This window comes from Dermacentor silvarum, chromosome 7 (assembly GCF_013339745.2).
Source record: "Dermacentor silvarum isolate Dsil-2018 chromosome 7, BIME_Dsil_1.4, whole genome shotgun sequence".
Taxonomy (NCBI): Eukaryota; Metazoa; Arthropoda; class Arachnida; order Ixodida; family Ixodidae; genus Dermacentor; species Dermacentor silvarum.
Window position 1 is genome coordinate 42062870 of NC_051160.1, and position 24184 is coordinate 42087053.

Consider the following 24184-nt stretch of genomic DNA (forward strand, 5'->3'; position numbering starts at 1 on the left):
AAGTCAAGCCAAGCCAGTGCCATGCCGCGTAAACACGAATCGTGAACTTGAGCGCCGTCGTTACCGTCGTTACCAACGTGCGGTGCCAGCTTTAGCGAGTGTCAGATTTTGAAAAACCTCGGCTAAGAATGGATCGCTAAGTAGGTCCGCCCACTTTATAGCAAAGCGACAGCGTATTCCGCTTCACCGGCTCAAGTGATCCCGTGCTGTGTCACTTGCTTTCCTACGCGTTCAGGGACCGAGCTCCATGGCGAAAGCTGCGACGGTGACAAAACTTCGGCGCGTCACGAAAAAAGACCCCGATCCTAATCCGCTCTTCACGAAATGGCTTCAGGAGTGGAAGGAGGCCGCCGTTGTCAGCAACAGCAAACTCCAGCACGTCTACGGCAGGGTAAGGTTTGCTACAACTTCGGTTTTTAGCGAAACCCATCGGCATGCCATCCAGCCCACCACCTTTTTTTGGTCGCCCAAATGTAGTAGTTCCTGTTCGCAGATCACTCGTGCATGCGTATATTATTACAAAATGCAAGAAGCGTCTAACCAGAATTGACTGTCACGGTGCCCAGTAGATCTCTAATCGTTCGCTATAGCTACTGCAGCTATTGCCACTAACCGATGAGATCATTTCTACGATCGAATGAGTGGGGCTGCTGAACATTGATTAAGGTAAAAATCAGCCTGAATAAACAGTTGGCAGGTTGCTAGCGGTTTTGCGATAGCTTGCTCTGCTTCTCTAAATAGAATTCGCATAGCAAATGCCTGCGTGGAACGCGTGCGTGGTCCTCCCTACTTTCTAGTTGAGCGACCCACCTATTACAGTGGGCCCGCAACCATTGCGACATTTAAAACCCCCAGACCTTTCGCTAGCAACGCAGGTAAAAGGACATCTGTGCATTCTAGTCGTGCCCAACTAAACCGTTATCAGATTACAACTGATGGCGGATGTCTCTGCAAATCATGACCCTCTTGTTAAGTTGGTAGAAGGAGTCGTCCTCAAAACACGCAAACACCACATAGCCTTCACAGTGATTGGTGTGGTGACGTTGCACCACGGAAAGGAAATGTGCACGAATTACGACACTCATTGAGATATGTATATTGTTGAGAAATGTATATCGTAGAGGGTTGACGGTAAGAATTCGTCTAGGTGGCAATCCCCCACTGTCTCTCCGTGCGTCTCAGGGCCCTCTTGCTGGTTTCTCTGCATATAACAACATAACAATGCTTGCATTCCCTGAGAAACGGTGATGTCGTCTCCACACGCATGAATTTTACGTTGATTACACACAACACGCTGCTTCTTGATAGTCAGTGATGGTAAAAAATGCAGCGGAAAGTGCCCCTCACAAGGTGCATGTGTATGCAAGCCAGCCAGTCTCCTTATTTTTTGTATCCATGTCTCCCAATCTCGCCTGTTCTCAGGCTCTCTCCTGCTGTGAAACTCCCATACCCACCAACTCTTTCTACGATTTTAGGGAAAAGATGTGTCTGGAAAAAAAAGTCCAAGTGGGTTTGAAACATGAGGTGGTGCAAGATTGCAAAAAAAGTGCATACAAAAAAGAGAAAACTTAGACGGGACCTGCTTTGCCCTTTTGTGGCAGCAAATGACGCCAGGAATTGGAAGTTAAGGTTACTGTATATGCTCCCGCAGGAGCCATACAGTAACTCTTCAGACGTTGAGGACTGCACAAAGACAGCGGTGTGGATTGGAGAGCAAATTCCAGCACGTCTATGTCAGAGTAAGGTTTGCTACAACTTCTGTGTTTAGCGAAGCCCATTGGCATGCCATCAAGCCCACCACCTTTTTTTGGTCGCCCAAATGTTGTTATATGCAGAGAAACCAGCAAGAGGGCCCTCAGACGCACAGAGCCACAGTGGGGGTATTGCCACTTAGACGGATTTTTACTGTCAACCCTCTACGATATACATTTCTCAACGAGTTTCGTAATTCGTGCTTTGTGCAGATTTCCTTTCCATGGTAAACAGCTTTGCTGTTAAGAAATGTAGCTGGGCAGGCCATGTGATTCATAGGAATGATAACCAATGGACCATTAGAATTACAGAATGGGTACCAAGAGAAGGGAAGTGCAGTCGAGGACAGCAGAAAACTAGGTGGGGGTGATAGGAAATTTCAGCCGTAAAATGGTGTCAGCTGGTGCAAGACAGGGGTAATTGGAGATCGGTGGGAGAGGCCTTTGTCCTGCAGTGGGCATAAACATTTTGAGGATGATGATACAATAACTCTGCTGCAAGCATAGCCTTCCATACACTTTTCAATGCCTGTGCAATGGCCTTGGACCACCCATCCCAACATCCTTTCTTCTTCACCTCTCCCACGCTCCCACAAGGAGCACTAAAGGTAAATCATAAATCATTGTTAAAATTTTAATAAAGTGCACATGTATCTCACAAAAGGTATGTGCTCAGGGCAAACTAAAAAAAAACAAAAAAAAACAGAGCGTGCTGTGACATCTCCCCTTCCTCAGTGTTAAGTCAGCAGAACTTACAAGTATTACAGTTCAAAGGTTGCCAGGTGTGAACTCCTCACTTTCGAAAAAAAGTGTCATCCCAAGTTTCTCCTGCATTCTTGACTTGTCATTGACTATATTGCAACTAATTCACACTCAACTGGCCACAAGAGAGTATTCCCTTCCCCAACAGTGACAGAGCTGTGGGACTATGCTTGTATAGCACTCGTGTCATTCATGAAAGCAACACATTCAGGCTCCTAGTTGTGACGTTTTCAGACATTACTTTGCAAACTAACCTTGTTTCATTTTTTCTTGCAGCTTTCATGTCATTAATTCTTTTTTTAATGGCGTACCATTTACTCTTTTTCTCTCTCTTCTGGGCATGAGCGATTTGCCCAACATTGAAAATTGTGCTGCTATCATTCCTTATTTTAAAAAAGAAATAATAATTCTACGGTATATTGTGCAATGTATCATATTCCACAAAATTTATTCAGCTCATTTTACAGTAGTGTTTACAGTGCAGTGTTTTGCTCTCATTCTGAATTCTGGTTTTCTTGGCATAATTTCAAAAAGACGGGTGCCTTACATGCATATGCTTGTAGATTACTTGCAGTTTGCCAAGGATTACTTGTATTTGCAAAAAAAAATTAATGGTCATTCCACCTGCAGGCATTGAAATCGCTCAAGAAGTACCCCCTGGTGCTGAAGACCGGCAAAGAGGCGAAGATATTGGAGTACTTTGGTAAGCAGTGTATTTCACATCTAATAATTTTAACAAAATGTCTCGCCTCCGCTTCTGCTGCAGCAAGTTTCTGAAATTGTCACAGGAACTAAAAATTTTTTTTTCTTTACTTTTACAGTTTGAGTGGCTGTTTTACGGATTAACACAAGTTTTGCAAGAGTCAAGTGACTACTTCTGCGTCACTCTAGTTGCCACTATGAAGCTATTTAAATGTTAATGGCATGATCTCTTTTGACCTGTGACAAGAAACAGTGTTGTCCGAAGACCCCCAAATGCTTAATTCTGTCTAATTACTCCTAAATCTTTGTAGTGTTTCTGATATGAAGGAAACATTTTGCCTTGACCTTTCAATGTGTCAAAGTATTTCTCACCTGTGCACATTTCCCAGCACATACCACAATAATTATAGCATATGACACCTTCTTTTCAGTACAGCCACTTAGACCTCACCTTGCATCAAGCATCTTTTGAATGTCACTAGACCAAAGTGCTCAGCTAAGCAGCATTCTGGGTCTTTATGTGCCAAGAGCAAGTGAGAATTGGAAACATCTGCCAACCTCCATTATTTCCTTTACTTACCTTCCTGTGTTTAAATCAGTGTTGCTCAAGAATTTGTGTTCTATTGAATAATGTTAGCGCTATTTCTTACACTTATCCGCTCCTTACTGTATCACCGAACGGCACTGAGATAAAATAAAATGAAAGAAAAAAAGTACGAAAAAAAAGTAAGACAAAGTGCGAAATAGAGCAAATGCACACTCTACGTAGTTTCAACCGAATTAACAAAGGAATCCTGTGACAGCTAGCGGGCTACGTAACAAACTGAAGAAGACTGCATAGAAAGCAGGCAGTTCAAAACACACCAACAGAAATGTCTGCTTTGTGTAACGTGCTCTGCAACCATCTCTCTGTTAAGCCAGTCTAAAAGCTAGTCTGTTAGCATTGTCATGGTCAATGTGTCTTCCTTTCTGTGTGTGTCCCATTTGTGGCAAATATTTCCTTCAGCTAATACCAACTACGCCAAGAAGCAGTCCTCCTGAAGTTAGTGTAAGCTGAGAACAGCCTCATCCATTCTCCCCAGGCGACAAGCTGTGCAACATGCTCGACAAAAAGCTGGAAGAGCATCGGCGAGAGAACCCCGACTGGTGTCCGGCCTCTGACTCCGTGCCAATGGTGCTGGACCTGACGGACAACGATGACGACTCGCAGGCGTCGGTTAGCCAGGACGACGCGAGCGGCGCAACAACCTCCGGTGGTGGAGGACAGGTGCCTGTGGGCAAAGCAAAACGCAAGAAAGCCGGCGACGCTGGGCCGACCGCCAAGAAAAGGGGGCCGCGACGGTACATTCCGCTGCCGCGGAGTGGGGCACACGCAATACTCATGATTCTGGGCCAGAGAAGACTGCAGCTCAAGGTGAAATGGACACCTTCTGCATAATTAACAAGTTATACCTGTTCTATATCTTTACAGAGCAACTGCTTTTTCAGTGCAGCACAGACATTGCAGCAACTAAATTCATCATCTACACAAAATGTTGCAGTGATTGCATTGGCATAGCCCTAAGTACAAAAGCTTAAACAATAAGTGCATGGCTAGTGTTCTCGTACATTTCTAATTTTTGGCTATTGCAACATGATTCAGTAAAACGACAAATGATTCGTGTCATTGACATAAACATTTCTTCTTTCTTTGGTAGCAGCCACATTGAAATCGCAGTGGGGTTGCTGGCGATACCGGAAGAGGAAACTGAGTGCGTGCCGGCATTTTCACATACAGTGGAATCTTGTTGATATGATTCTGCATAATTTGTTTTTTGGGATAATACGTTTTTTTCTCATATACCATTTCTTTTATAACGATTATGTTCGGAGAATACGATTTTCGGATGATACGTTTTACTTTCCGGTTCCTGTGAAGATCGTATCAACGAGATTCCGCTTTATAATGGGAAGCTGCCTTTGTGGGTGCCTACTGTTCGATCGTGCATGCCTCGCGCCTTTTCTTGTTCACATGGGATCTAGCGGCCAGAAAACGTGTCACATTATCACAGTTTGGCGATTCACTGAACGTTGGTGCTGGAAGATATCATTCCGGGAACGTGTTAACTGGTAAAAGAGAAACGCAATTGTATTTGCTCATTTATTGTGTTCTCAGTCGCAACCGTTAGTGCCGATGAAATCATACGAAAGAGGATCGTACCAACAAGGTTCTACTGTAGTAGTAAAAACTTTATTGAAGGGATGGCCTCAAGGCCTGCAAGGAGATGGGGGAAAATAATGTCACACTCATCTATTCAAAGCGGGAAGATCAAACCGGCATCCCAGATGTAAGAGAGGAAAGTGTGATATAAGGTGCCTTTCAGCCATGTCTGTAGGCCGGGTTCATTTTGCACAAACTGTGCTGCATTTCCACCTGTGAACCAATTGAACATGTATAAACTTGCAAGAACCACCTGGCACCTGCTTTAGGGATGAACTAATAGATCATGATCTACTAAGATGCTCTCTATGATCTGCGGCACTTTTTCTCGTAGATTTGTCATAGTCATTAATTACAACGGTGTCATGGCGCACATGCTTTGCGCAGGCTACTTGGGCTGGGGCAAGCAGCCACGATTGGATGAGCAAATCCGACCTCATTGTCGCAGCACAGCCTCTCTGCGATGCATCCTTCACGCAGGTGAGCGCGCACAGGCTGCCGGCTGACGTTGTCAACGTGACCCTGCATGCATGCGGAACGCCACTCCCGAGTAATGCGTCACGTGACTTTTCAGAACAGTCGGGCACTGCCATGCCTGCCAACTCTCACGAATTTTCCATAAAGTTTACTCATTCGGGCTTGCTCTACAATTTTACTAATATTTTCATCAAGTATTATGAAAAGTAAATTTCGTCCGCGAGAAAGTTTTTTTTTTTTTTTTTTAGGTCCTTGACCATACCCTTAAAAGTTATCTGACTGTCAAAGGACACCAGAGGAGTACCGGCTTAGGCCGAGTTTATTCAGCCAAGTTCCTGAGGCAAGCGAAACTGACAACAGTAAAGTCACTGAAGAAGTACAACTGTGGTCGAAAATGTTGCTTGGCACTTCGTGCTGTTTCCAAGTTTTCTGCTCCTTGCGTGTAAAGGTAAAGCATTGTTCAAACATGCGTGTGTATCCTACAAAATGTGTTTTCTGAAATATTTGTTTAAATGCGGGCTATTCTCTGTCCACCATTCCGATGCTGTGTCTGCTAAATATTTTACGAATTTTAATGTTCACTGGTTGACAGGTCTGCTCTGATGCCTGGCTATTACTGCTTACTGTTGCATCACCTATGCATAACAAAACTATCTGTAGAACGACAATTTTGAGCTCAACAGCGAAATAAGATCTCGGCATGCACTGTATGCAAAGCAAACAGTGTTTTCAATCAGCACCCTTCCTTTTTTTTTCATTCAGGATAGCCACCTCAAGTATATTTTAGCAGGGGATGTGTGATCACAAGTTCCATGTTGTCGCTCAGTGATGGTGCGCTTATTCCCCCATCTCACAGAAAAGTAACCGGGCACGCCCAGAGTTTGAAGCCGAATTTTGGAACTGCTATAATATGCTGACAACTGTCGGGGGGACCTCCTAACAAGACATGAAAAGGGGGTTAGTAGGATCGTGGCAAACAGTGAGTCATGTCATATATTATACAATTTCTATATCATCGGAAATAAACGGTAAGAGAGAAAAAAATCTTTTAAAAATATCACAAGTATAATCACACAGTTAAAAAGAAAGAAAAAAATGAATAAATCATTAAAGATAACTCACAGAAATTCAAACGAGGATAAATTGCACAAAAAGCTAACAACGAGAAGTATCAATTTGTAGGCAAAATTCAGTGACTCGGTAATTTGAACAGTACATTGCATAATAGTAAATCAGAACAACATCTAATTATTTCTATGTTCGTTAAATTATACTATGCGTCAGATAAAGTGTTCATGAAGTGCACCTTCGTTCTACGCTTGAATGATAATAATGTAGATGACTTCATATCAGATGGTATTGAATTCCAAACAGAAATGCCTAAAAACGCGACGGTAAATTTCCCATAATTAGTTGACAATATGTGACTAGTATGGTAAGGTTGGTGGTAAGAGAGTGCGGATCTCAGAAGTGATATACTGAGAATGTGCCCCTGTTTTCGTAGATTGCGAACTTCCACCCCTCTTGACAGACAGTCCATTTACATTTCGCAGCCCCTGCCGGATACCCACTACACGGCTTGGAGCTGCATGGCAACCCTGATCAAGAAAGGGCTTGTAACCAAGCAAGGTTGTCCGGCAAGGTGAGGAGAATGTGCTCTTCGATGTTTGCTTGAGAGCATCTGGACACCCTTCGAGAATTCACAGACACCAGTGTTACAAGTATAAGTTCAGAATGCAGCTTCAGTTTCTCATGCTTGCTATTGCCATGAGATGTAATTTCGTTGTCTTTATCGCAAGATTTCTTGGGTTTTTTTTGTTTTTATTTTTTTGTTCATCGCATGTTATGTCACACAAATCTGAATGCCAGTAAAGCCAGAGAAACAAAACGAAAACTACTATACTATTTAGTATTCACTCATGGGAGGCCTGCACCTCCCTCCACTTTGGAGAACAAAAGTTTGCGGAAGGAAAAACATTTCACTGAGCGTGAAGTGCATACCCACTTGCTAGTTAATTTTTGCAGGTCGTTACTGTTGACGGGACTAGTTACTGTTTTGCCAACAATGCTTCATTATGACTATATCACAGTGTAGATCCAACATGCATCAGCAGTATCGGCTGTGCTGCGGCACATTGTTTAGCTGCATTGGGCTTTTCGTCACATTCCGTTGGTGATGACGGGGAAGCACCTGACGGCGGTTACCACCACCGCTGCTTTGCTGCTGCCCTTGACGAGGGACGCATCCACGTATAGGACTGCAGAGGCCAGTCATGTCTGCACACACAGTACCGAAATTTTGATTTTATGGATAATGACGATTCCGCATGCTGCAGCTTTCAATCTTCAGGTGGTTGCACCGTCATCGAGAGGTTTAAAGTTACAAGAATCTCAAACAGTATAGACGTCACGGAGGAAGACTAGTTTTGGGAGGGCACCATTGAGGCCAGCATTGAGTCCAGCTTGTTGAATTACGGGGGCAGGGGAAGCAACTAGGACGACTAAATAAAAATGTTCATAGTCGGCCGCCAGTCGTTGTGTTAGTACAGTTAAACCTCAATATAACAAGGTCGGTAAAATCGGCACTTCACTTCGTTACTGTATATCGAAATTTACTTATATTGAAATACGACCTTTTATACGAGCAGCAGCGGTCTGGTTATTTTTTGCTCCATGTAACCCAATGCAGCAAACAATTGATGTTGTGCGACCGCTTCCATTTCTGCTGAGCGAAAGTGCGTTGTGAAACTTCGCTCCATGTAGCCTGGCCTTAAACAGCACTTCTTTTAAAACACAAAGGCCCTAAAAAAGCCATTGTAAGGCAGGACACGCATGCCAATAATTTACTGAAACCAAACCACGCTTGATGGCGACGACATTACAGTCGTGAAATTGTGCTGTTGTCCATGAGCAGATTTCTCACCGGTCGGTTGTCACCATATGGTAGTCATCTCCGACGACCTGCTACCATGCAAGTGCTGTAGTTGCCTTCGCAGCACTCTTTGCATGTTCAGTTTGATTCAAAGACAAGCAAAGGGTCACCGTGCATGTTTGCACCAAGCAGACCTGTGCTGATTTCCCACTTTTCACATTGCAATAAGTGGAGTTCATTGCCACTCCAATTTGAATAATCTATCTAATACCCCACTAACACAGGCAAACTTAGTGCCACTTTGAGTAAGTGCACTTTGCTGCACTTAGTGACACTTTCTCGGCGTGCTGCTACACGACAACGGAAAGTGTCATTTAAAAATGATGGGCAGTGTCAATGGGCAAATTATATGTTTCTTATTTTGGGTAATATTTAGCAAAATAACACTGTGTTACAGTTCAGAAGGAGCAGTGCTTGGTGGGAATTTTGGCTTCAATAGGGTAATTTATTGCTACCACATTAGCATGACCTGGCCAGGACACGAGAGTCAAAGGTAAACATCTGGCAGATATCTGCCTGGTTGAGGAGAACTGAATTAAAGAGAAGGAAAACTCCAACCGAAATTTATTTTAAGACCCGGCATTTCGGAGGCCGACCAGGCTCCAAAATTTATTTTAAGACCCGACATTTTGGAGCCCGGTCGGCCTCCGAAATGCTGGGTTTTTAAATAAATTTTTACTGCAGTTTTTCTTCTCTTTAAGACAACAGAGCATTGCATCCAAGAGAAGCAGAGGAAAAATGGCACTCTTCATTGCAGATAAACATGGTTAGGCATAACATTTGAAATCACACAAGATTGAGTTTTAAATTTAGTTCCAACCTGCATTGGGTACTTTTTTTTTTTGTTACTCGCTTCGATGCAGCTAAGTTAGTTCAGCAGACACACTCACTTTCAAGTGCATTCCACAATGAGTGTCACTAAATCTTTCCGCATGGCAGTTTATAAATGACACTACAATGGCAAAGTTCACTTGCTCATTGTCACACTAAATTTACGTACCCGACAGAAGCATAAAATGCACACACTGCTGTCGAGACCACGGGAAACTTCGACTAAAGCGATGTTCTGAATAAAACAATATCATTATTAGTGAGTTAGTTATTTCATTATACAGTAGAACCCCGCTGTTACGTTTTTCACGGGACCGTAAAAAAAAAACGTAAGAGCCGGGAAACGCAAGAGCCAGGAAACAGGAAAAATTGAGAAATGGGAGTAGTGTTGAACTGCACACAATATTATTTTAATTCTTACGTGCGCCAAAAAGTAGTTTCGCCCGACAGCCGAAGTATCCATTGGGATGAGCTATACAAAGTAAGAATAGTAGTTTTATCGTCTGTATAAACTTGTAAACATTCGGTTATTAACTAATTAACAAACATGGTGTCATCGCCCACAGGCAAACATGAACACATCACACTCGATGAGCGCGGACACGCGCAGTTAAAGCGCCGCTGCAGAAGCGAGCGAAGTGACCTTCGTGCTGTTGTCTATCGCTTCAACCCAAACTGAGCGCCGAGAACACGCAGCACGCACAAAGCCACGAGCCGCCGACGCACCTACACTGCGTAGAATCTGCCCCCACGCAGATCGCTTTCAAGATACGGCCCGCGGGACCACGCGCGCGCCGCCGCGCAGTATGATATCAGAGCACAACGCTGCCCGCTACCCCCCCCCCCCCCCCCCCCTCGCTCGCTCCATCGCTGGTGCCTCGAGCGCAACGGAAGGAGGCGCACTTCGTCCCTGCTTTTCTTTCGCGCGCGAGACGCGGTCGTCGGCTCCCCTCGCACGATTTCACTCGCACATACAGCATGCGGCGCGCGGCGACGTATGCTGTATGTGCGAGTGAAAGCGCGCGCGCCGTATGCTGTATATGCGAGTGAAAGCGTGCGAGGGGAGCCGACGATTGCGTCTCGCGCGCGAAAGAAAGCATACGGCGTGCGGCGACGGCGTTATCGCCCTTGGACTTTATACGGAACATCTATGAGCCAAAACCAATTTTAGGGCCGCAACGCGTCATAGACATCATCTTTAGATAGCAAAAGCGGATATCAAAGGCCATACTTTTGCTGGCGGAAACCGAAAATACGTAATAAATGTCGCCCCCAGCACTTTGGGCGGCCAATGCCATCGTCAAGCAACCAAGCCAAGCGACGTGAAAAGTCAAAATGGCCGCTCGGGTCGGCGCGGTGTGGCAGTTCGCAACGTATGATGCGGGAACGGTCCCACAGTTGCGACGTAACAGCGGGGTTACCAATGCATTGGGTTCTATGGGAGCTGTGCCGGGACCGGCCGAAAACGACGTAACAGCCGGGAAAACGCAGCACCCGGGAACGTAACAGCGGGGTTCTACTGTACTAAACGTTAGTTGGAAGTATAGTGCTTGCATTTGTCTTGCGCCTTATGTGTTTATCTTCTTGCATGGGTGATGCTCACTAATGGAATACCAGCCAGCCTGGTCCTACACATTGCCTAAGCTACTAAGTATATATGGGAGTTGTTCCTTTTGTAGGTTCAGCCTCACAGACGAGGGCGAGGAGCTGGCCTGCCGCCTCATAGCCCCAGGTACACCTCCCGGATCGGCAGCTGTGCTGTCGGCATCGCAGGCCCTGAATGGCGAGGGAATGTTCACGTCGTCTTTGTCAGACGAGGAGGTGTCAAATGGCTTCCCTGTTGTGACGCTACCTCCCCCTCCGCCTCTGGATTCCCTACGCATCGTTCTGCTCGTCGACTCCAGCGAAACCACCGCTATGTGAGAATGGCAAACAATGTTATGGGTCGGTCTTGAAAGGAGTTTCCACTCCTTTGCGGCAACCGTTTCAGCAAAAACTTTAACCGTGTAGTGCCCAATGTATCGTCGCGTGCTACCTCGAGTTTGTTAGAACCAAACCTCGTTATAACGAAATAATGGATATAACGAAGTAGGTGAAATTTAGCTCGATATCTCCAAAGAGATTCATATTGCAGTATATGCAATAATAGATATAACGAAGTAATGGATATAACGATGTAAAACTGACTCTCCCCCTTCTACTTCGTTATAACGATGTTTCACTGTACCTCCAAATTCTAAGTTAAGCCTATTCTGATGGTGTAAACTGGTGTAAACTTGCAGTTGTGGATAGTTCAACAAACCAATTACAAATTAATTAAGTTTTTATACAATTATGTCATAATAATTTGGTCGTTCTAATAACAATTCATTATTTCTTTTACAGTTGTTCCTTTATGGCTAAAATTTTCTTAATGTGGAATATGGGCATCACAGAGTTAAAGGAATATTGGCATTACATTTTAAACTTGACATTGTTTTTACGTTAAATGAAGGCACAAATCCTCTAAACACTAGAAAAAAGTACTGACAGGCTTTAGAGTGCCCCAAATATTTCACCTTAAGAATTAATACAACTTTTTTTTATTAACCAGTTCTGATTTCGATATACAGGAGTGGAAGGTGTCATGACACCATGATACACTGGCTCGCTACATTCCTGCGACTGCTACAGCTGCCACATAAGAGCGCATGCGAAAAGAAAAGCACACAGCACTCCTGTTTATTTTTTTTTAATGAGCAACATCATTGTACCTAGCCTTATTGCTATACATGACATGGGCAAATTTCGTTCCTTGTTTGTACATCATGATAGTGTCTATGACGCCAGGTCTTGTGCTTTAAAAGACCCATCTTAACGTCAAGTTAAAATGCTTCATAACTGTTGCTCAACCTCCTTGGCTTGCTAAGTGTCATCCTTTTACATGTCATAAGTTTGTGGTAGAGTCTCTACAACTTTGAAAATATCTGTCAGTACTTTTCTAATTCTTTGTTGTCACATACAGTATATTATTTCTCTTAGGCCATTGGCTGAAGTTGTGGTTAGCCTGTACACCTCCTTGCCTTCAGGTTCTTGTTTTGATTGATGGTGATAGCGTTAATGTGGCCACACTATCTTCTGAGAACTTTTGTCTTAAACATTATCGTAACGTTAGCTTTCTTTGGGCTCAGGGACAGTGCAATGCTTGAATGGCTGGCTTTGTCCATCCAGAGGGCTTTCTCGAAGATTGCAGGGGCCAGGTTGTGTAACGATTCTTGCTCATCTTTCATTATTTCTGCCCCTTGCCATTGGCTGGCATGATGCCGTGCCTTCGTTATTGCCATTAGCGGCCACTTGCTGCGACGGGCAATAAGCAACGCATAGTAACGAAGGAAAAGAATCCACAGACTAAGGAGCTTTTTTTGTAGCTTGGAGTGTTTACCTTTAAGCAATGGTCGGGTGACTTGGCTTACATTGTCCATACAGATATTGTGAGTTTCATGTTGCTATTCACTGTAATTGAGTTTTAAGGGGATCAAAAAGCCACATAATTTTTCCCCATTGTTTTTGTGGTGACTGTGATTATGTGGGCACTCCAAACACACACGTGGTATCAGCATGTTGTTCTGGATGTGTGTTTGTGTGTGTGCACGTGTGTGTATGTAGTATATATGATGGCATAACTACAAGTACGGGAAAAAATTTGTATATCAATGAGAGTGGTTCTCTTGTCTCGGCACTTGGAGAGTGCACTCTGGTATGCCCATACGTGACAGCACTTGAACGCCTCAGCCATTAACCACTAGAGCTATTCAGTCAGTGTCCCAGCAGCATATCTCAGCAGATTAATCAGTCAATCACACAAATTTTATTTGCTCCATAAATAAGACCACAAAATGTTACTGCAAGAAGAAGTGGCCAGAGAAAAAAATATTTGCAAGAACCATCAGCGATATTTGTCATTGTAAGCAAATAGCCTGAACAAGCGAACGAGAGAGAGAGAACGAGCATTTTCTTCACCGAGTCCAATCACCGAGTCCAACCACGAAAACGGCCGAAGAGCCATATAAAGCTATTCGCTTTAAAAGTTACACCTGCACAGCTTGACTAAGCTCTATAGCCACCCGCACAACAGCAATGACATGACAGTTTGCATTATAGTCCAGTTATGCAAACGTATAAACACTTATGAAAACAATCATACTGTACCATTATTCATACATGTAGTTACAAAAACAGTTACACAGTATTGCATTGCATTGCATATGGCAATCTACAATTACACTTATGAGCAGTTGCAGAAACAGTTAAGCAAACATCAAATAAGCTTTTGTTACTATTGGCCAGAACGTCAACATCTTTCACGTCTAGCTCATTTAGTGTGGCTTCCAGTGCACATCTAAGTCTTTATTTCCCAAAGTAGGAAAGAAACACTTCAATACGCACTGGCACAGATCAATGGGGAAGCTATTGCTTCAGTTTCACGATCATCTGCTAATCGCTTCTGCTTAAGTAATTTTTTTTTTTTTTTTGCTGCAGTTCGCAGGAGCGGTTCTTGCGTGAATTGCGGGCACTGGACATCCCGCATGAAGTTCGAAGACTCAATGTGGGGGACTTTGCTTGGGTGTGCCGGTCGGAGGGCGGCGTACATGGACGGCGTGAGTGGGTAGTTGGCCCTCTAGTGGAAAGGAAGCGAACCGACGACCTGGCAAAGAGTATCATGGATGGCCGCTTCCACGAGCAGAAGGTGAAGGCAAAAAATAAGAAACGCAGCCGTGCCTGCCCTAGATCTATCAAGCCCTTAGTGTCAGCTCTCAGTGCAACATGCATATAGCAGGTTATTGAACCAGCGCTATACCGAAAAACAAGAAGAATTGGGTGAACCGTAACATTATGATATTTTTCGCTCTAGAATTAAATAAAAAATGCAGAATAATGGTTTTCAGTTCACATTAGCCAACTTCTCGTTGGCCAATGTGTGGAACGCGTGCATGATTCGTGGATGCATGATTCATACACGTCGTATCTTCGGTCAGTCGTTCGATTTGTCAGTGGTCCCCCTTTCTGTTTGGCGATGCTGATGAAGCTGGACTCTATTCATATGCCCTGCGGGGGAATGCAGCCAAAAGCATGCGTTCCTAACGTTTAGCACAGCAAAAGAGCAACTACAACAATGCAGCAGAGCATAGCCAATACCGTTGAAGTGTGCTGTATCCGCACTGCGCGATCCAGCAGGACATGGTGGTGATGATAATTTCATTGTCGGCAGGACAGTAACTAGGGCTATCTGGTGGGCTTGTTAACAAAAGTAGGTGTGTGCTTGTCACTTTGTGAAACTTTCTTTTCCCAAATTTTGCTCTCCAATGTGGGGTTGTCGGCCTTTCATAAGTAAATTTTGTATTTTTGTGTCAGATGTGACTTTGTTATAACAAGATTCTACTGTATTCTGTCTTTTGCCCCCTCCTGTTTGGGCCTTTAGGCCTAAGGTGTTCAATAAATGAATAGATATAAATCTGCTATGTCCAGGTGCGACTCGTGGCATCTGGCATCAAGCCTCTGGTCTACCTCATTGAGGAAACAGGCGGGAAGTCCACGTCCTGCATCTCCGACGCCGCCATGGAGCAAGGCATTCTTAACACACAGGTGCAGACTGCGTTCTGGGTTCTCTCATTTAAAAAGCCTCTCCACTTGTCAGTACTTCAGCCAAGTCACTCCGAGCATGAGCCATAACATGAAAATTTCTATTTAATTATTTATTTTTTTTACTTCCTTATTTCAAGTGCACTCAAGACCCAAAGGCATTGCAGAGAGGAGTGGTCATATGAAACAAAGTATATACTGTCACATATATTGATGGTTGAGAAGACGCCAGACGAAACTTCCGATACATGCAGGCGCGTCCTGCGCTGAGCGATAACATTTAATATTTGTTAGCCAGTGAATAGCGGTCACCCGAGAAACATAAACAAGTACACATGTCAATACATAGTCAGTAAAAGCGAGCAAAAGGCGTGTTCCACGGCAGTTTCGAAGTTTTTTAAGTCAGTGCTGTGAGCAATGAAGGCGGAAAAGTGGTTCTAGTCTATGCGTGTCCTAGGGATACGAGAGTGGCTGAACAGATTCATGCAGCAGGCTGATACTTCACCTTTTGAACTATGGTCTGACCTATGTGAAATATATGTTGGGCGAAAGAAAATTATGTCTTTCAAAACTGGCCTATACTAATTGTGTATTCTACGAAAAAAGGCAGAGGCGAGAACACTTATGACATGCCAAAAGTCGAGTAAACTTAAAGTTCTTTTATGTATTTGATGCTGGCATGATGTGAATAATTAGGTAGTAAGAATGAAACAAGCCACGCGATTTCGAATGCTTTCGTCTGCGTGGCCTAGTGTGATTTGACTGGAGTCCCAGATAGGGGAGGCATATTCTTAGAGCAAACCAGGGTTTTGGTACTGTGGTAGTTTATACTGAAGCAGGAGTAGTGCTGAAGTTTAAACACAAGTAACCAAGCATGTGGTTACAGCCGCATGCAGTACCTCGGATACCCCCATTGTTCTCACTCAGGCATGCGGTTAGTGTTTTTAACGGACATTATAAGAGACATAAATCAGTTTATAGCACTAGTGTTCTTTCAACGCATTTCTGTTGAGCTGCTTCCATGCTATAGAGGCTGTCATAGGCTCGAGCTGTTTCTCGCAGTTGTCAGTTTGCACTTGAACCTCCAAATACAAATTCACTGCCCAGTGAGTAGCATATGCTGTGCTTATAGCTACCGCGGATTCGCACTTCAAGTAACTCATCCAGATCAACACCTCATTATGCTACAAACACAAGCTCAGTAGATTTCTTCGGGTCTATTTATTTGCTTGAGATGAAGATGCATCCAAAAACGCCATGATTCCAGCATTGAAAAAAGGCGGCTGGCACCACTGCAGCCGCCTAACTCTGCACTGCCACTTTAAAACCTAGGGAAGCCATAATTGTGGTGTGTTTTCCCCAACCGTGTTCACAAAAAATTAGTTTTCTAGGAAGCTGGTGCCATCTAGTAGTAGCGCAGCATTCACTCCAAGATCATAAAGTGACTGCCATTTATCTGTGGCACTCAGTAGACAAATGCAATATCTCTGGACGAGTGAGACTCGTCACCAGCACAGAAAGGGTTAACCAACTTGACTTGCTGCATTTGGGAAAAACATCCGGCGCCTAAAGGGTTAAAGGGACACTTACGAGAAATACAGTCGAACCCGGATGTATCGAACCAACCCACATATGACGAATTATGGTGTATAACGAACAGCTGTAATATCCCCTCGAAAATTTTTAAATAAAATTTTTATTTTGGATATCGAATTACCTATATATCGAACTTTTTTGTGATCCCCTTCGGATTCGATATATCCGGGTTCGACTGTACTAAATAATTTTAGCCTCATAAGGTATTGTATCAAAACTTTATTTTTGCTAATCTCGCGGTAATGGGCTGGTGATATATATATAACCAAGAAAAAAGTTTAAAGATTCAGTTTCTGAATTTCACGCCTAATCCCCATGGGGGTATGTAAGTGTGTTGTGACGGATTTAAAAGCATTTTTTCGTACTTGGGTCGTTGCGACTCGGTAAATGTTCTCGAAAATTCAGTCTTTGCAGTCGATCTTTACTGATAAAAAAAACTAACCAGGCCCGAGCAGACGTTGCCAAAATCCATGATGTCACGCTGAGCTAGTGCGGGAATTTCCGTGTGGTGTCGCCACTGGTCTGGTTGTTGTGTCTTTTTTGACTTGCAAAGCCTCTTCTTACGTAAAAGTGTTTTTTATTATTATTATTATTGCGATAGCAATTATATGGACACTCCAAGCGGATTTCTGCCGTCGGCGTCGCCGTCGCTGGTGAGGTTCCATATAGAGTCCAACGGCGATGAAATCGTCGCTGCGCGCCGTATGCTGCATGTGCGTGAGGGACGCGCACTTTCACGGGGAGCGAACGCACGGCGGAGAGCAAACGCGACATCTTCCGTCGCCTAAAAGGCCGTGGGGGAAGGGAGGGGAGGCGGTATTAGCTGCGGCACCAAATGCGTATTTATATAAAAACGTTGCGAGGCGAGCGGGTGGTAAAGACTTCTGACGCTGCTCGACGAGTGTTCCGTTCTGATCTCGTCGAAAACCTCCGAGCCGCCCCCAGAGGCACCGGCAACAGTCACCAACGCCGCCATTCGGTGCGAAAGCGGGAAAACTTCTCGACAACAGCTCTGCGCATTGCTGGTGCTGCTGCATGTCCAAGTTTATACAGCTGATAAATCTACTATCCTTACTCCGTATAGCTCTCTACTAATTTGCTATCGCAATTGATGCTTCGCCATTCGGGTGAAACTGCGACGTATTTTTTTATTGTTATGGAACGGCTAGTTACTAATACAGCTGAAATATTTTTTCTCTTTAGTGTCCCTTTAATGCGAGACAGCCGTCACTAAAATGTCCTCTGCGTTACGTGCTTTCCTCAGGTGTCGGATGGTTTCCTGATCAAGTGGACGCGTGACCCCAGAGACACAGCTTGCTTCCTGGGCATCACCACTTGCCACCTGCAGACCAAGAAGGCCTCGGCTGCATCGTCAGCCGAATTCCTCGAAGGGAAGCCCACCTGGGAGGACTTCAATGCAGGGGGTGTAAAGAGCCGAGTAAGCGAAGTCCATTCGGGAGTGTTGAGCCCTGATTTGGGCAAACTCTTTGCACGTTTTGAAAGCTTCTTCATCTTATGCTGATCCCTTATTCCCTTCAGCTGCTCTGTCCACACGTCAATATAGCGCGTGAAAAGCGAAAGCACTGATGAAAATTATTAATTTTGAAAATGTGTCGCATACAGCTTAAAACTTCTGATTGGACGTGTGCTGCAAGTTTAAATAATAAGTGTACTAAAGTGATTTAGTAAAATGAATAGTCTAGGTCGATTTATATGCATGCTCGCCTGTCTCTCTAAGCCTCTCTTTCATTCACTTTTTTTTTTCTCTTGCTTTGCTTCTGCCTGCAGGGACTTCAAGTACGTGAGATGCTGGCCCTAAACCTCCTTCAAGTCAAGGGTTTGTCGCTCGACAAGGTGATGCCACTAGTGGAAAAGTACCCAACACCTATAAGGTCAGTTGCTGCATGTTTCCGAGTCTCATGCTGCACCCAACATAGTAATGACAGATGCTGCAGTAGTCATGCGCACCTCTTAGCACACCAAATGCACAAACACATAAACAGGGGAAAAAAAGATGTTGCCACACTTCCCTTGCTTTGTACGCAATGGGTTGCAGTTTCTTCTTCAGCTGTTGCAACCTAGCAGTTACTCCAGCTGAAGCAAAACTGAAGAAATCGTGTCGCACTGAGGGTGTTGACACCATCTGGTGGTAGAGAATGTCACCATTATGCCAGTATACTACTATGACCTCCGAGATCAAGTTCTGCGACAAGCCAATCTTAGAGGCCGTGCAGATACCAAAACTCAGCACAACGATGAGCAGAGCACAAGAGTCATCGTTCCATGTCGGCACAGCTTCGAGTGCAGTAGGGCCCACAAAAAAGAGGGGGAAGGCATTCGTGGTGTCGGTGATGGGGGAAGCAGCCGACTGGCAATAACTCCATTTATGCTATTTGCATTGTGAATTTTTTGTTAGAAAAGATTTGCAAAGAGATCTTCTTTAATAACTGATACATTCCACAAATTTCTTGAAATGTTGTCAAAGCACCTTTCAAAACATTTTTGGGTGTGTCTGTTAGCTGCCTGTGTGATGTTTGCCTGCCATGTTCTTACAAGCAGTGGCCTGACTGATCTTCCTAAAAGCTCGCATCTTGCCATAGCACCATCTTGTGGCAGCAACTTGTACCGCTCTTCTAATTGTGCCACTTTAGTAGTCGAACCCACTTATAATGATACCAGTTCTAACAATATATTGATATACGTATTGTTATACAGATATAACAATGAGCAGCCAATGCATCGCCAACTTTTGTGTTTTCTATGGTAAAGTAAACCACTTACTACAATGCTCCCATGCTGCACTATCGGTTATAGTCGAACCCAATTATAACGATCCCGTATATAACGATTTATCGGTTATAACAACCACATTTCAATGCACCCTACCTTTACCCTGCAACCCTGCCTATTGAAACTGCTTCCAAATATAACGGAACGTTTCTTAAATCGCCGTACTGTTACAACGGACGCTTCGAACCCGGTCACGGTAAAAAGAGGGTACACGTGAAGTACCAGAGCACGGAACAACGGCGCATGCCCCCTGCGTGCACAACGGCGCACACCCCGCTCTATTCCAATCACAACGATGATACGGCCTTCAAGATGAGCGAGCGATCGCCGCATTCAGATTTTGGAAGCCGCGAGGAAGGTCACTTACTTTCAAGGCACACATACATACATACATACATACATACAGTATAGCGCGCACTGGCGCGTGCGCTGGTGCGATGTCAGATGCCAGTACGGTAGCACTTGCCGCACCATGTGCATTATGCCTATTTCAACGATTTGGAACGACCATCTATGTCCTTTCGCCATGGGAAGAATGGCCACACAAGCATTCCTGTCGATATTCACGCGGCCAGAGTCGGCAAGAAGGCTGCACCACGCGCTGCCACCACGCACAATGTTGCAAAGGATCGACAGTTACTACGCCGTTGACAGGAGATGACGGTTCGGCACCGCTTCGCTTACGCGTTGTTGATTGCTGATGACGGTTCGCTGTGACATTCTACCTTTCGAACATCACATCTTTTTCACCCGAAGCAACATAGATAACGTAATTTTATGGCACTTGTGTGGCTGGCGCGCAGTCATAATGCCGAGATCGTGATGTCCGAAACCTTCACAGAATAGCGGCATGCCGCAGTAGTTTCTGAAGCTTACGCTTCTGGCCAATTAGAACACTTTGCTCTCTTTTGTGGATACAGTCATGTCCCACTGGTATGTAGTAAATATGTCATAAGCTCTGAAATAAAAAATGGTGGTTGTGCTTGTAGTTCTGATATGACAGGTGATCGGAACCGGGCACCATTTTTAAAGAGCTATACGACACCGCATTTCGTTCTTTAGTTGGATGTTCATAACAGAAGTTTGCAGCTAAGTGCAAGAACGCGCCGGCGACAATAATGACACTGAAAATCTTGTTTTCGGACATAAGTGCTGCTGAATTGTAACTGCTCACACCAGCTTCAGTGCGGTTAACTTTTGAGGATACTTAAGGGCAAATTCATATATAACCAACTATTTTCTTAAATTTTTGCGCGCACACAAACAGGGACGAAGAAAAGGAGACACAAGGACAAGCGCTCGTCCTTGTGTCTCCTTTTCTTCGTCCCTGTTTGTTTGCGCGCAAAAATTTAAGAAAATGAATCTGTTCCAACTAGGCCGACTCGCAGTTATGCTTAACCAACTATATACTGATATAACGACCGCTTTTAATGGAACTATCAAATTCGTTTTTCGAAAGGAAAAAGATAGCAAGATCCTCAAAAAAGAACATGCGAGCCACTTTGCCACACCCTCATTTGTGCCGTGCACCCCGCAAAGCAGTGCTTTGTCGCATTGCATCGCTGGCCTCACGCGCCTCTCTCCAGTCTCTTTTCCACCCTTTTGCCGACGTCGGAGGGGTAAGGGAAACTTGAGATTGAATTGTTATAGCCAATAATGTGGCATGGGAACATTGTAGTGCATAAATATTGCATAATGCCACTTAAATAATTGGGTAGTTGTGAGGGTTAGTGTCCTAGTGTCCGACTGTGTTGTGGTTTTTTACCTTTTTATCCAGGTTGTTTGAAGCATTCGAGAGAGCTGCCTCCGATCCTCGCGGCAAGACTGCATTCATGAAGGACTGTGGGTAAGGCAGTCACTCGTATTGTTGCTCTGCTGTAGCTTGACTTCGTTACTAGGGTACTTACACTTGCAAGTTTACTGTAGTCATTTGAAACACTAATTTAGTGACCTTAAAATTTGGTTCTGTTACTTTGTTTGCATCTTTGGCATCATTAAAAGTGTGTGACATCAGTATGGGCGAACAATATTGAATTTTTCGACGCATTTTATTGTTTCAGGGTTCGTACACCTCCTTAAAATCCTTGAAAGCCCATGAATTTGGAAAAAAAAATAGATTCAAGGGCCCTTAAAGCTCCTTAAAAATGAATGCGCTCCTTGATTTCTTTGAAAACTATGGTTGGGGGCGACTTCTAAACATTTAAAGTAACAAACTCGGCATCGGTACGATACCATGGGAAATGATCCTTTATATATTCTGCTTGTGAGAGTTTCACTAAGCAATTGCAGTCTGGCAGGTCCACACAGCCACTAGAGTAGACTAGTTCAAAAAATCGCCTTTGCCATCGTTGGGCTAGAAGAAGCCAGGTCAAGTGACCAAACCGTGCCACCTTTCTTTTTTTTTTTTTTCCTTGCTAGTTGGTTTACTTATTCTTTAGGCCTTGGCTCTACAAATGCCTGAAGGAAAGAAAGTAGGTTTCAGCCATTTGGCTTTAATGGCACGAGTATCTGTGAGTGCAGCCTGGCACTACTAACCCTCATTGAGCGAAGTGTGTGATGTTCCAAAAAAAGGCAATTAGCATTGTTACGATGAAAAAGTCGACTTGGAAAAGCCACTTGAACAGTTTGAAGCGTGTGTTCAATGCAGTGACTGCTTAGCTGTAAGGAATTGCAACTAAGGAGGAGATCTGAATATTTTTCATTTTATGTGTATGACTTAGTTTGTTTCAGGCTCCTTAATAGCCTTCAGGAACGTGGAAATTCTTGAATTGACCTTGAATTTTGCATCGGATGTTCTGTGCGAATCCTGTTGTTTCCACAAATGTCAACTCCATGCCTGAACTCTGAGCACCATCCCATTGAGAACTTCATCTGTATAAATCACTACCATCGAAATAATAATAGCTTAATAAGAACCCATTACACAGCAACATGCTAGCGCCTCCTGAAAGCACCCATACATCTGTCTTTCACCACTTCGTTCTTGGTTTGTAAACTTGGTTTGTAAACTTGTAGACACCGCCCTGCGAAAGGTTAGATGCACGACTGACCTGACGCACAAAAGAAAGTTCCCAGGACCTAACAGAATAGTCAAAGGGCCCAGCAAAACATTCTATGATGCAAGTGCATCGAATGACAACATGGAAATGGCAGAAAAGCACTAAGAAGTGAAGAACATGCTGGCAAACATTCTCAGGGCTAGCTCTAGCACATATGCACAAACGCCCAAGAAAGTGAATGAGAGGAAAGCTGCCAGTGTAGCTCATTTGGTAGAGCATCGCATCCGCCCTGAGGAGGTTGTGAGTTCAGCTCCCACCAAGTTCTCTTTTCTTCCACTTTCATTTTCCGTTCTTATTTCTGCCTTTAATTTGAAAAAAAAATACAGTTAATTTCCATTGTGCTTTCCTTGGATTCATGTGGCTGTCACAATAAAAATTTAAAAAATTGAGCCCCTTGGTTTCCCTACTTTTTCTTGCACAAATAGGCAGAGTAACACAAAACTTCTGTGGCACTTATAAGCTGATTGTAGGTAATCAATAAACACTTATCTGTTTTGAAAAATAATTAATCATTGTTATACCAATTTAATTCTCTCATTTAGGTTTAGTTTTAACACCAAGGAACTGTAGTGTATGACAACTGTAGTCTGGTCTTTTAGTGGGGGGAAACAAGAAGTCAGTGGCATAGTGAAGACTGAATTACTTTACTGATAATGATTAAGTACATCAAGGATTAACATAATTATAGAATACAACTAAACAAGTCTATAATTGGGTCACTCACACTAAATTTATTTCACTGCAAGTTCAGTACAATATAGCTTTAAACACTAGACCTGATGACTGGTTTGGGGCAGCGGAGGTTTAGATGAAACAGTGGAATTAAGAAATTTCCAGGGCGTAATGTGGAGTAGGCTGATAATGAAGGTGATCATGATAGCTTGTTTATTTTGGTCACGCGTTGTTGCTTGACTCGACTTTTCACTTGCTTGCTTGACTTGACTTTTCTACGCAGGATCACTGGCAAAGCCTTGCATGAGAAGCTGTTGGCGTTGTATGGAAGTGCTCTGCCATTGCAATGAAGGAAGGACTGTGCATCACAGTGGTCGCTGAAGAAAAATATAGAGAAGATTATATATTTATATATCATGAGACTAGGCAATGTCTCCTAACTGCCGCTCCTCCCATTGTCAGCAGAAGCACATCAGCATCAAATTGACAACTGAGCAGAATTCTCGTCTCAATTCTGACTCCTGCACTGTGTTGTCGTTTTCAGGAGAAATGCCCAAAATAAATCTTTTGGTTCGCTAAAGTTCGGATGACTGTCTGTCTGTCTGACTGTGTGTGTGTGTGTGTGTGTGTGTGTGTGTGTGTGTGTGTGTGTGTGTGTGTGTGTGTGTGTGTGTGTGTGTTCGCGTGTGTATGTGTGTACATGGGAGCCAAGTCATTAAGCACCTAAAAAGTATGGAGTAGTACTTGATTGTGAAGAAGACATCGTACTCGCTTGTTGTTTGGTTGTCCACTT

At 43.9% G+C, this 24184-nt stretch overlaps 1 protein-coding gene across 2 annotated transcripts; it reads left to right on the forward strand.

Annotated features, from left to right (window-relative positions):
* Positions 1–10: 10 nt before the first annotated feature.
* On the forward strand, positions 11–23965 carry LOC119457944 (crossover junction endonuclease MUS81-like). Of its 2 annotated transcripts, none has more exons than XM_037719718.2 (12): positions 11–391; positions 3144–3216; positions 4298–4629; positions 5803–5895; positions 7446–7534; positions 11335–11574; positions 14174–14381; positions 15161–15277; positions 18135–18308; positions 18659–18762; positions 21438–21506; positions 23675–23965. In XM_037719718.2, the coding sequence occupies exons 1-12, from the start codon at positions 248–250 to the stop codon at positions 23739–23741; spliced, it is 1710 nt and encodes a 569-aa protein (XP_037575646.1). In that variant the 5' UTR covers positions 11–247; the 3' UTR covers positions 23742–23965. The 2 variants fall into 2 exon arrangements, with proteins under 2 accessions (XP_037575646.1, XP_049526532.1); XM_049670575.1 differs by lacking the exon at positions 11–391 and adding an exon at positions 455–666.
* The last annotated feature ends 219 nt before the right edge of the window (positions 23966–24184 follow it).

What these genes read in the sequence shown, in the direction of transcription:
- LOC119457944 (XM_037719718.2), top strand. Translation starts at nt 248, where the DNA reads ATGGCGAAAGCTGCGACGGTGACAAAACTTCGGCGCGTCACGAAAAAA. An exon ending in TCCAGCGAAACCACCGCTAT is followed by an intron (nt 11,575 to 14,173) that starts GTGAGAATGGCA and finishes TTTTTGCTGCAG; the next exon opens with TTCGCAGGAGCGGTTCTTGC. An exon ending in AAGTACCCAACACCTATAAG is followed by an intron (nt 18,763 to 21,437) that starts GTCAGTTGCTGC and finishes CTTTTTATCCAG; the next exon opens with GTTGTTTGAAGCATTCGAGA.